Genomic DNA, 12,752 nt, shown 5'->3' with positions numbered 1-12,752 from the left:
CTCTTGTGGATCAAAAACTGGCTAATTAATAGGAAGCAAAGAGTGAGTATAAATAGGCAGTCTTCGCAGTGGAGGACGGTAAGCAGTGGGGTGCTGCAGGGCTCGGTACTGGGTCCCATGCTCTTTAACTTGTTCATAAATGATTTGGAGTTGGGAGTGAGCAGTGAAGTGGCCAAGTTTGCAGATGACACTAAATTGTTCAGGGTGGTGAGAACCAGAGAGGATTGTGAGGAACTCCAAAGGGATCTGTTGAGGCTGGGTGAGTGGGCGTCAACGTGGCAGATGAAGTTCAATGTGGCCAAGTGCAAAGTAATGCACATTGGGGCCAAGAATCCCAGCTACAAATACAAGTTGATGGGGTGTGAACTGGCAGAGACTGACCAAGAGAGAGATCTTGGGGTCATGGTAGATAACTCACTGAAAATGTCAAGACAGTGTGCAATTGCAATAAAAAAGGCCAACGCCATGCTGGGAATTATTAGGAAGGGAATTGAAAACAAATCAGCCAGTATCATAATGCCCCTGTATAAATCGATGGTGCGGTCTCATTTGGAATACTGTGTGCAATTCTGGTCACCGCACCTCAAAATGGATATTATAGCACTGGAAAATGTCCAGAAAAGGGCAACTAGAATGATTAAAGGGTTGGAACACTTTCCTTATGAAGAAAGGTTAAAATGCTTGGGGCTCTTTAGTTTGGAGAAACGTCGACTGCGGGGTGACATGATAGAGATTTACAAGATTATGCATGGGATGGAGAAAGTAGAGAAAGAAGTACTTTCTCCCTTTCTCACAATACAAGAACTCATGGACACTCGATGAAATTGCTGAGCAGTCAGGTTAAAACAGATAAAAGGAAGTACTTCTTCACCCAAAGGGTGATTAACATGTGGAACTCACTACCACAGGAGGTGGTGGCGGCTACAAGCACAGACAGCTTCAAGAGGGGGTTAGATAAAAATATGGAGCAGAGGTCCATCAGTGGCTATTAGCCACAGTTTGTATATATATATATGTGTGTGTGTGTATAAATTTTTATATATATAAATTATTTTTTTGGCCACTGTGTGACACAGAGTGTTGGACTGGATGGCCCATTGGCCTGATCCAACATGGCTTCTCTTATGTTCTTATGTGGTAGAATTTCTTCAATACCCTAGAGTCGGAAGGGACCTCCAGGGTCATCTAGCCCAAACTCCTGCACAATGCAGGAACTTCACAAATACCTCCCCTCATGTCACCCAGTGCCTCCTGTTCCCTGCCTAGAAGATGGCACAAAACCCCTCCAGGATCCCTGGCCAAACTGGCCTGGAGAAAAATTGTTTTCTGATCCCAAAGTGGCAAACAGCATTTCCCTGGGTGTATAAGAAAGGGCCACAAGAACTAAGCACCAGTGCAACCCTTCATGGTGTCAGTGGAGTTGTTACAGGTAGACCAGGACCTTATTTAAACTGATCTACTAGATATTTGGCTGACTGTTCAGTAGCCCATTGTGATGTGTTAGGAAGATTAACCGCAGGAAAGCCCTAGGGAGAGGCTGTCAGATGTTGATAGGGGTTTGCTTTGCATGCTGAGGGACCAGGTTTAGGTAGCAGGTGATATGAAAGGCTTTGTAAAGGACGAAAGGTTTTTTCCAGCAATCAGGAAATGTACAGAAAGCCAATGTAGGGACCTATGGAAGACTTTATTTAAATGTCAACATTTTGAACAGCTCTCTCTGTGTTTACACTTGGTATAATGCTAGTTTTAACTAGTGGAAGCTTTATCTATTTGAAACAACATATTCCAACTGGATAATCAACCCTGTTTCAATTGGCCCTGATCTGGATGGCCCAAGCTTACCCAATCTCGTCTGATCTTGGAAGCTAAGCAGGGTTAGACCTGGTTAGTAGTTTGATGGGAAACCACCAAGGAAGTCAACGATTGCTATGCAAAGGTGGGCAATGGCAAACCACCTCAGTTCATCTCTTGACTTGAAAACCTTAGAGCATTGATACCCACCAGTGTTCCCCCCAAGCTGAGTTAGTGTGAGCTAGCTCACAGTTTTTAGCCTCTGGGATCATGATAAGTTGGCTGCAACTTGACAGCACTTCACACCACCAAAGCGGGTAATATTCATGTACGTCATCCAGATTTTTGAGGGGTGGGCCTCCATTTTTTTCTAATGCACTTTAATGTTGACATATTTCTTTTATTTCAGCCCCCTTTCTTTCCTGGCAGGTATATGTGTTTGATCAAAAAGCAGCCATATATTGATGTCTGTAAGTGAGGTTTTAGAAAAATCCAAAATAGCTGCAGATTTGATCCTACGAGTGTAGAAAAAAAATATTAAGATCCTGGCTGATCATTTGTGTTGTAGCAAATCAGTTTCCTAGCACACTGATTGATAGTCCCCCCAGTGTTCCCTCTAAGCTGAATTAGTGTGAACTGGCTCACAGATTTTTAGTTTCCAGTTCAGAGATTTTTGTCATAGCTCAGGAAGGATGACCCCAGGGCACACTAATTTATTCAGTAGCTCACAACTTTAATGCCAGTAGCTCACAAAGCAGAATTTTTGCTCGCAAGACTCTGCAGCTTTGAGGGAACATTGGTCTCCCCTACCATTATTGATTCTTGCTTGTTTGTAATGCCTTCTGTTTCATTGATTACAGATGATGGGAAGCTCTCCTTGGAGGAGTTCCAGGCCTTCTTTTCAGATGGGACTCTTAATGAAGAAGAACTTGAGAAACTGTTTCATACCATTGATTCTGACAACACCAGGTAGGGTTCTTTCAGATGCCTCATGTTCTTAATGGAGCTCTGGGTGGCTGTTGTTTCTTCCTGAGTTAAGTAGCTGGGCAAACAAAGACAGACTGGAAGGCAAACGTGGCCCTGGAAAAAGGACCTCTGGTCCACCACTGGCCTTGCCTCAGCTCCTCCACCCAGGTAATTGGCCCACCTCATCCTTCTCTGGTGGTCTTAGTGGCCAATCCACCCCTGCTGGGTAAGTAATAGCAAAATGACAGTCTAGATTTTTTGGTGTGGAGGTGGTGGATGGAGAAGTCACTTAAAGCTAGTGCTACTAAGCCTTGTGCAAATGACCCTAGTGTTAATGCAGCAACATTTAGTTGGAGATGAACTTTACTGTTGTTTCATTGGATGCTTTCCATGGGGTTCTGTTTAGGCCATGGAGATGGATCCAAACGAGTCTTTCTATGAGTAGGATAGAGTTAGAAATCAATCCATTACTAATACATACTAGTCAATCAAATGCAGTAAATCACGGCACAGCCACCTCTTCTAAAAGTAAATGGCTATTCAAGGAGTATATGTAATCTAAAAACAACAGAACACCCAAATATCAGTTAGGCAGAACAGAAACATGGTGTAAAAGGTAAAGGAAAAGGTAGTCCTCTGTGCAAGCACCAGTTGTTTCTGACTCTGGGGGATGTCACATCACGACGTTTTTACGGCAGATTTTTTTACGGGGTGGTTTGCCATTGCCTTCCCCAGTTATCTACCCTTCCTGTCCCCCCCCCCCCCAAGCAAGCTGGGTACTCATTTTACCGACTTCGGAAGGATGGAAGGCTGAGTGAACCTTGAGCCGGCTACCTGAACCCAGCTTCTGCTGGGATCAAACTCAGGTTGTGAGCAGAGAGCTCTGACTGCAGTACTGCAGCAAAACATGGTGACCTGTGCCTAAAAAAAAGAACTTATATCACCATGTGGTTGGATGTATGGGCCAAGTTCCATAAATGAGGTGCATCGTAGAAAGGTCTTGTCTTTGGTAACACTTTGAGATACACAGAGTAGGGACTAGATGGAAGATCTTAATTGGCTCGTATGGAATAACGGCCCCTGCTTGCAGAAAAAGCTGCCTACATCAGCTATGTCCATGAGGTAACTCAAATACTAATTTATTGAGTTAGTGCATTTCTAGAAGCTAAAGTCTAAAAACTGTGTAAGTCTGTTTAGTGACGTAGGAGAAAATAACTGGCCCATGATCTCCCAAAAAGCTTAATGACTGAGTGGGGATTTGAACCTTTGTTCTGCCTGGTCCTTGTTCAACAGTCAAACCACAACACCACTGTCAAAAATGTAATCTCCTACCTGGTACAGTCTGTTCTCTTACCTCTTTTTGCTGCATGTTAGACACAGCCCAAATTGCCACTCTAAGCATATGTTTGTTTTTTTCACTCTTCTTCTCTTTTATTTTTCACTGTCTTTAGCTTGGACACCTCATTGGTATCTTTCTGGAACTTTTCCCTCAGCTGTCTGCCACAGTTTTCTCTTTACTCTTTTGAAATTTCCTTTTCAAAGTCCTTTACTTTCTCTCCCACCTTTTAAGATGCCTCTGCTTGACACAGACACAGACACACACATATACACGGATTTCCATCCATTTATAATGATGATTATGTACTCTTATGAAGGTACTGTTTGCTTTGTACATTGTAAATTGTTGGGCATACTTTAGTAGTCTGTCTGATCTATTGGGGCCCAGCTATGCTTAGACTGTGAGCCTTTAGACAGGAATTTCCTTTCTTTTTCTTTTCCTTCCAGTTTTTGAAATGCCTAACTTAAACAATTGTTGATTCTTCTCCCTCATTTGCTCCCTATATTTAGTCCTGCATAGGTTCATGTCATTTCTTTCTGCGCCTGATGGGGAAAATACCCTTCAGCCCCCTCAGAGACTGGTCAGTTCCTCCCACAGCCATTGCAGCCTGCAGCTCTATAACTTCTCAGCTTGATCCATACTCTGAAACAATTACTTACTCTCACCATGAAATATTCTTTACTCTCATGTGTGGCTGGTTTTGAAAACAGTTTGGAAGAAGAAGAGTTGGTTTTTATACCCTGCTTTTCTCTACCCTGAGGAGTCTCAAAGCAGCTTCAATCGCCTTCCCTTCCTCTTCCCACAACAGGCAGCTTGTGAGGCAGGTGGGGCTGAGAGAGCTCTGAGAGGACTGTGACTGGCCCTAGGTCACCCAGCAGGCTTCATGTGGAGGAGGAGTGGGGAATCAAATCTGGTTCTCCAGATTAGAGTCTGCCACTCTTAACTACACTGCACTGGCTCTCCCAGAATTACAATTGATCTCCAGACAACAGTGATCAGTTCCCTTGGAGCAAATGACTGCTTTGGAGGGTGGAGTCTTTGGAATTCAGCTTCAACTTCTCCAAAAAGGATATTGTTGGGGTGGGATACAAGGACTGCATTACCACATTGCTGAAAGATCTCTCCACCTGCCCATGTGTTCCCAGGCACAATTCACAATGCTGGTCCTTCCCTTTAAAGCCCTTGGGGTAGGGTGCTTGAAGGACCTCCTTCTCCCACATTGTCCAAACCACCAGTTAAGATCTGCCTCATAAGGCGTGTTTTCTGTGCCCAGCCTCCAGAGGGGAGTCAAGTGGCAATCAGAGATGGAGCTTTTTCAGTAGTGGTGCCTCACTTGTGGAATGCCCTTCACCTTGAAGCTTTGCCTGACACCTACCTGGCTTCCTTTTAGGTGCTAGACCACAATGATTCTCTTCACCCAGTAAGCTTGACAGCTGTGGGATGAGAAATTCCTGGAAAGTTTGGTAATGCAGTAGGGTTGCCAGGTCTGCCTCAGGAACTATCTGGGGACTTTGGGGGTGGAGCCAGGAGCAAGGTTGTGACAAGCACTATTGAAGGGAGTTCTGGCCATCACATTTAAAGGGACTGCACTCATTTTAAATGCTTCCTTCCTTTGTAAATAATGGAGAATGGGCACATTCTTTTGGGGCTTAGAATTTGACCACCCGGTCCAATCTTTTTGAAACTTGGGGGGGGGGGGGGCGTGTTTTGAAAAATTGGCACTTCTACCTCAAATTGAAAATTTGATGCTTCTGCCTCAAAAAAACAGATTGTTCTCTATAGAGAATAATGGCGTTTCCAACAAACACCCCCCCCCCCACATTCTGATGTGGAGGGAGGGCCTCCATACTGGGGGATTCGCTGCCTCCAACTGCGGGTTCAGCGGAGAAAGCCACAGAAGAATCAGTGAAATACAAACCAATAAACCATGGTCAAATTACTAAGAATTCATAAATATTTCTATTACAAGCTTCAATAGTACAGTTCAATGAAAGGTAAATTCAATCAGAATACAATCTTCACCATTTCAAGCATTGTGATACAATAATCCAATAAAGTGTTTGTGCAAAGTCTCTGTTCTTCTTTAAAGCTTCAAATATTAGTGCCAAAAATGGAATCTTGTACAGGATGTCTCAGTCCACCACTGATGAGCATATTAGCTCGTTTCAAGTACCTTCCTCATGGAGGGGCAAAAAGCAGTCCACAATTGCCAAGTTCCAAACCACTTCAGTGCTTTCTTCAAACACACCAAGTGTAGATCATCTTCTATGGTACTTGAAACGAGCTAATAAGCCAGCATGCTGTGTCAGAGGTGGGCTGAGACATCCCGTACAAGATTCCATTTTTGGCATTAGTATTTGAAGCTTTAAAGAAGAACTTACCTTTCATTGAACTGTACTACTGAAGCTTGTAATAGAAATATTTAGGAATTTGTAGTAATTTGATCATGGTGTATTGACTTGTATTTCACTCCAACTGGAGACTGGCAACCCTATAATACAGTCTGGGGAGGGTAGGACTTGGGAAGGAGAGGGAGCTAAGTGTGGTATAATGCCATACAGTCTGCTGTCCAGCGCAGCCACTTTCTCTGAGAAACTGATCTCTGTTGTCTGGAGGTCAGTTCTGGCTGGGAGACCTCCAGGCCCCCTCGGAAGACACCTACCCTATTTATGGTTCTGATTTTTAAAAACACTCTTTTAATCTGCAAACTGTTACTTTAAACTGTCAATGTTCTGTTTTTATAATCTGTGTTTTAATACTGGGCTGGTTTTTAATGCTATATTTTAACTAATGCCATTTAATGTTCCGTTGTTGTTGTTAGTATTATTATTTTATTATTATATTTTTATTTGTTTTTGTAAGGTGCCTCAGGAAGATTCCTGGAGAGGCAGCATATTTTTTGTATAAATAAACAAAAAAGTCTTCCTTATGTCCCTACGTGGCTTTCTGTACACGTCCAGACTGCTGGATAAAAACCTCCATCCTTATTTTCAAAGCCTCGCAGGGGTCTGTCTACCTTTACCCTATGTACTTGAGAGGAAGACTAGGTTTTTCCTCACATGTCCTGTCAAGAAAAAGTAGGAACCATCTTCCTTATGAAGCTCTGGAGACAGAGAGAGAGAAGGCGAATAAAAAGTCTTCCTTATGTTCCTACACTGGCTTTCTGTACACTTCCAGATTGCTGGAACAAACCCTTCATCCTTATTTTCAAAGCCTTTCAGGGGTGTGTCTACCTTTACTCTATGTACTTGAAGATTAGGGTTTTTCCTCACATGTCCTGTCAAGAAAAAGTGGGAACCATCTTAGGTTTGTGTATAAGTTACAGTAACATACAGTAATTTTTTGGGGAAAACCCCAACCTTTTTGTGTACAACCTTTTCCAAAAAGATTGTCCTACATGTAGGTGTGTGTTCTCTGGAAAACCAGGGTGTGCAACTGTGCAATGTGTGTAAAAAGGACCTCAAATTCTAAAGTGCTTATAATATTTTTCTTCCTGGATAATCTTTAGAAGGGTGGTTATCCATGCTCTATTTGCACAAAAGGGTTGTTTTAAGTTTTAAGAGATGTATAGGTTACATTTTACCACTTGCAACAGTCTAAATCCAGCCCTAAATAAATTTGTTTGTTCACATTTCCATTACTTGATTTTCAGCTGCCTGCCTATGCCACATTTCATTCTGTCAGAAGCAAACAGAGGCACTTGAATTGCCTTGCAAACCGGGGCAATGGAGGGGGAGGAATTCTGCAATATTGTGCTGGGCAGACAAATTGAAGAGAAATCTCAAACTATTTTGGGTAGACAAAGCAGCCAAATCTGTGGGGAGTTGGTAAACTCACTGAAGCGAAGCTCTGAAGACAGAGAGAGACAAGTCGAATAAAACATAAACCAAGTGGAAGACATTAACAAGCGATAGCTCCTCATTAATTATCTCTACTTAGCTTCGGATAAATTTAATTGCTTAACTTTTTTAGGCTTGATAAATATGGAATTGTCTGCAGTGGCCAAAAAAGTAAAGGAACGTTACTCACAGTCAAATTATAGATGCAATTTTTAAAGAGTTGGGTCTAGGTTTCCTGGATTCAATTCAGGTTCCCCACAACCACACAGCAGCCCCAGGGAATATATATATATATATATATATATATATATATATATATATATATATATATATATATATATATATATATATATATATATATATATATATATATGTGTGTGTGTGTGTGTGTGTGTGTGTGTATAATCTCCTTGCCCTTCTCCTCCCCACAACAGACACCCTGTAAGGTAGTTGAAGCTGAGAGAGCTCTTCCAGAACTGCCCTTGAGAGTAACAGCTCTGTGAGAACCTGTAACTGACTCAAGGTCACATCAGCAGGCACATGTGGAGGAGTGGGGAATCAAACCTGGTTCTCCCAGATAAGATTCCGCAAACTTAACCACTTAACCAAACTGGTTCTCAAACTAGCAGGAGGAAGGGTTCCTGCCTTCCCTCAAAGCTGTTTTCCCTTGCCAAAACAGCACTGGAAGGGTTTGTTTCCCCATTTCTGCCCAAACAGGAAAATAATACCCCCCTCCAGCCTGTGTTGTCTATAACACACTTGCGTAAGTAAATGCTGATGGATAGAAATTGGTAGAGGCAAATAAAAAACAAATTAAAAAATCACAGAATGCTGGGAGATTTTGGTACTTCAAGCATACTGAACCATGAACATGAAAGGACGGTCCCTTGAAGAAGGATAGTATATCCAAAATGAAATTGGACCGGTTCTTTTATCATTGGACTTAATTAGAACATTATTATAATTTGTGGACAGTAGCTACATTGTGCACCGGATGGTTTTTTCAACTGCATTATTGTATTGTATCTTTAAACCCATCAGAAATTGAATGTGATTTGGTGAAGGCTGTTTAATGATATTGTATGACTTTATAAACAGAGAGAGTCTGCTATTTTTTCAGTTACCGCACCTCCATGGTCCCGGTAATTGCTGACGAAAGGGCAAATTTTGGGCAGCACAATGGAAAGAAACTTTTGAAACATGAAAGTCAGAACTAAAACTGGCACTTACGAAACAGGCAGTGGCCTGTGTGAAAATGCACCTTGACAATATAACAAGGTCAGTCTGTAGACAAGGCTGAAATCCTCTGACAACCAGCTTTGTATTGACAGGAGGTTGTTTTTTTTAAAAATGACTTTCCTACCAGAATTGGAGCCTGGCACTAAGTGGCAAAGTCTAGCATCTTTATGCTTCACTGGTTTCGTGATTTTATTGTGTATGTTTTCCCCAAGTTATGTTAAAGGGCCTTTTTTGGAAGTAGCTCTACTTGCTTTGCTAAGGTGAGCTTCCCAAGGGCAGGGGGGAAATGATCTGTAAACATAAATGAAATTTTCAGGCCACAATTTTCAGGACTATGATGAATGTGATGAACAAATGGAGGTGTTTTTGGAAGGTGGACTCTATAGCATTATATCCCGCTGAGGTCTCTTCTAGGGTTGCCAGCCCTCCAGTGGGACTGGGGAACCCCTGCTTTTGCAGGCTCCTCCCCCCACTGACTGGTGGGGGAAAATCCCACCTCCAACTTACCTTTTTGGGCTTACTTCCAGTTTTGGGCCTACTTCTGGTTGGGAGGTGATGCTTTGGTTTTGGTGCAAAACTCTAGGGTTTGAAGGCAAATTTGCCATAGAATTTTGCTCCAAAATCAGAGTGTAACCCCCAACCTTAAGTCGGCCCAAAACCGGAAGTAGGCCCAAAATGCCCAACATCTCTTCTGGTCTCCTGGAAGGACATCCAGAGACCCCCACTGGCCAGATAAGTTGGCCTGGCAAGCCTAGTCTCTTCCCTCCCTAACCCTGTCCTCCCCAGGCTCCACCCCCCAAATCTCCAGGAATTTCACAATCCAGAGCTGGCAACCCTAACTCTGATTGCTGATTTTTCTTGACCACCCATCTTCTATAAAATTCTGTGTTTAGGCAAAAAGAATTTGATGTATTCGATGTACAGTAAGAGGGATATCTGGCTTGGCAGTAGTAATTGTGAGAAAGGTCTCAAGATAGTGAATAGCTATTGATCGCAAGTTGAACATGAATCAACAGTGCAGCTGCAAAAAAGGCTACTGTAGTTTTAGGCTGCGTAATATCAAAGTCATTGGAAGCAATAATTCTATGCAATTAGGCTTCCCAGTCCCCAGGTCCCAGAGGGGGATCCCCTGGTTTTACAGGCTTCCCCCCTCCCCCAGCCAGCTGGCCGGTGGGAGAAGCCCTGCCCCCGCAGCCATCATGCACCTCCATAAACGATTCCCATAGGGAATGATGGGGAATTGATCCGCGGGTATCGGGGGCTCTGGGGGGGCTGTTTTTTGAGGTAGAGGCACCAAATTTTTAGTATAGCATCTAGTGCCTCTCCCCAAAATACCTCCCAAGTTTCAAAAAGATTGGACCAGGGGGTCCAATTCTATGAGCCCCAAAAGAAGGTGCCCCTATCCTTCATTATTTCCTATGGAAGGAAGGTATTTAAAAAGATGTGCAGTCCTTTTAAATGTGATGGCCAGAACTCCCTTGAAGTTCAATTATGCTTGTCACACCCTTGCTCTTGGCTCCTCCCCAATGTCTCCTGGCTCCACCCCCAAAGTCCCCAGATATTTCTTGAATTGGACTTGGCAACCCTATATGCAATACTCATCTGGAGTACTATGTTCAGATCTGGGAGTCACACTTCAAGAAAGATGTGGAACAGTGGTACTCACAAATGACATCTGAACATTTCATATGCCCCCTGTGCCTCTTTTTATTTTTGGTTTCTGGAGGTTTGTTCTGTTGCTTCCATGGTATCTACAGAAGTTAATACAGTTTGTTGAAAGAGCTGAACCCATAGAGAAAAGACTGAAGGACACCAGAAGGAAGAGGTAAAGTTATGATACCTGGGGAAAAAGAGGGACGATAGGAGAATGAACAGAAGCTGAGGTGGGAAAGAAGAAAGATGAAATAGTGGAAGAGGTTAAGAGAAGACATGTGGGAGAAAGAAAACAGGGAGGCAGATGAGGACTTGTCTTTGTTGGAAGAGGGGAGATACATGGCAGAAGATATAAAATCAGTTCATATACAAAGCAGAATACAGCAACCTTAGACAAGAGAGGGGAGATGAATTTAACTTTTGTTCTATTGAAAATGTATTTGGTTATATTTCGTATTGATATGTTTAATTTTAACACCTATAGAGCAGCATAATCTCTGACCTGGATAGCTCAGACTAACCTGATCTTGGAAGCTAAGCAGGGCCAGCCCCATTGGCATCCACAAGTCTAGAGTTATGACACAGAAGCAAGCAATGGCAAACCACCTCCGTTTGTCTCGTGCCTTGAAAATTCTATGAGACCACCATACATCAGCTGCAGCTTGATAGTAAAAAGGTAATATGTGTGTGTGTGTGTGTGGTCAGGCAGTGAGTAAGGCATTCAGCAGCCATGTACTTTTTCTGTTGGTGGTGATCATGAATGTAGCTCTCCATGAGTCTCCAACTGAGTACTGCCAATTGCAAACAAACTGGAATGGGTTCAGAAGATGGGACTGAAAGATGGTGAGTTGGAAGACCAGTCTTTCTGAGGAAAGTTTGAAGGAGCTTCAACCTGTTTATCCTGAAAAATAAAACACTGGGAAGAGGTGCTAATGTGCTCCTCAAATACATTAAGGCTATCACTTGAGCTGAGGGCAAAGACTCTTCCCCTGCTGTTCTTGGGGGCAAGACTAGATATAATGGACTTAATTTACAGGTGGGGAGATTTCAGTTGATTAGGGTCAGCAGGTTCCCTCTGGCCACCATCTTGGGATGAGGGGTAGGGCTGGCAGATCCAGGTTGGGAAACTCCTGGAGATGTGGAAGTGAAGCCTGGGGAGGACAGGGACATCAAAGGGGGTCAATGCCATAGCATCTACCCTCCAAAGCATCCATTTTCTTCATGAGGACTGATCTCTTGCGGTCTGAAGATGAGCTGTAATTCTGGGAGATCCTCAGGCCCACCTGTTGGTTCTTAGGAGTGTGCTGAGCTCTTCTCACTGGAGATCTTCAAGCAAAGGCTGGGCAGCCATCCATCAGGGATACCCTAGCTTTGGCCTTTCAGCATCAAGCTAGACTATATGGCCTACAAGCCTTTTCCCTTTTTGATGACCTGAGCCTCCCTAAAGTCCAATACTTGTTTTCTGAGAGCAGATGTTGTGACACCAAGCCATGGCACCAGGAAGAGATAATTCAGAACTCCTAAATCTGTGATGAAATCTGGATGAGTTAAACTATAGGGTCCTTGGTGGATCCTAGAGCACCACCATGATCATGCCATTCCCAGTTCTGTTCTGGAAGTCGCATTGCACATCAGCGGCTTTTTTAGTAGCAGAAACTCTTTTGCATATTAGGCCACACAACCCTAATGTAGCCAATCCTCCAAGAGGTGTGTGACCTAATATGCAAAGAAGTTCCTGCTACTAAAAAAGCCCTGCACATCAGTGAGAAGCTGAATCTGTTGTCCCTGTACCCAGCCATGTCCTGCTAGGTGCCAACACTGGGTTGGCAGCACTAGAATGGTCCAATTTTCACTGTCAAATTCTGTCGAATACAAATTATTGTCCTCAGCTCCTGGCTCCAGTGACAGCTTCCTCTGTGTTCATA

The 12,752-nt window shown here is 43.2% G+C and overlaps 1 protein-coding gene across 1 annotated transcript in view; it reads left to right on the top strand.

Annotated features, from left to right (window-relative positions):
• Window positions 1–12,752, top strand: part of NECAB2 (N-terminal EF-hand calcium binding protein 2) — a 263,854-nt gene that overhangs the window by 98,887 nt on the left and 152,215 nt on the right. Inside the window, exon 3 of the mRNA XM_060253951.1 lies at window positions 2,652–2,760. Within this exon, the coding sequence (XP_060109934.1) occupies window positions 2,652–2,760 (109 nt within the window). The remainder of the gene's footprint in view (window positions 1–2,651; window positions 2,761–12,752) is intronic.

The sequence above is a fragment of the Heteronotia binoei genome, chromosome 14, assembly GCF_032191835.1.
Source record: "Heteronotia binoei isolate CCM8104 ecotype False Entrance Well chromosome 14, APGP_CSIRO_Hbin_v1, whole genome shotgun sequence".
Taxonomy (NCBI): Eukaryota; Metazoa; Chordata; class Lepidosauria; order Squamata; family Gekkonidae; genus Heteronotia; species Heteronotia binoei.
The sequence above is the reverse complement of the archived record's forward strand: the minus strand, read 5'-3'. Positions and strand labels throughout refer to the sequence as shown.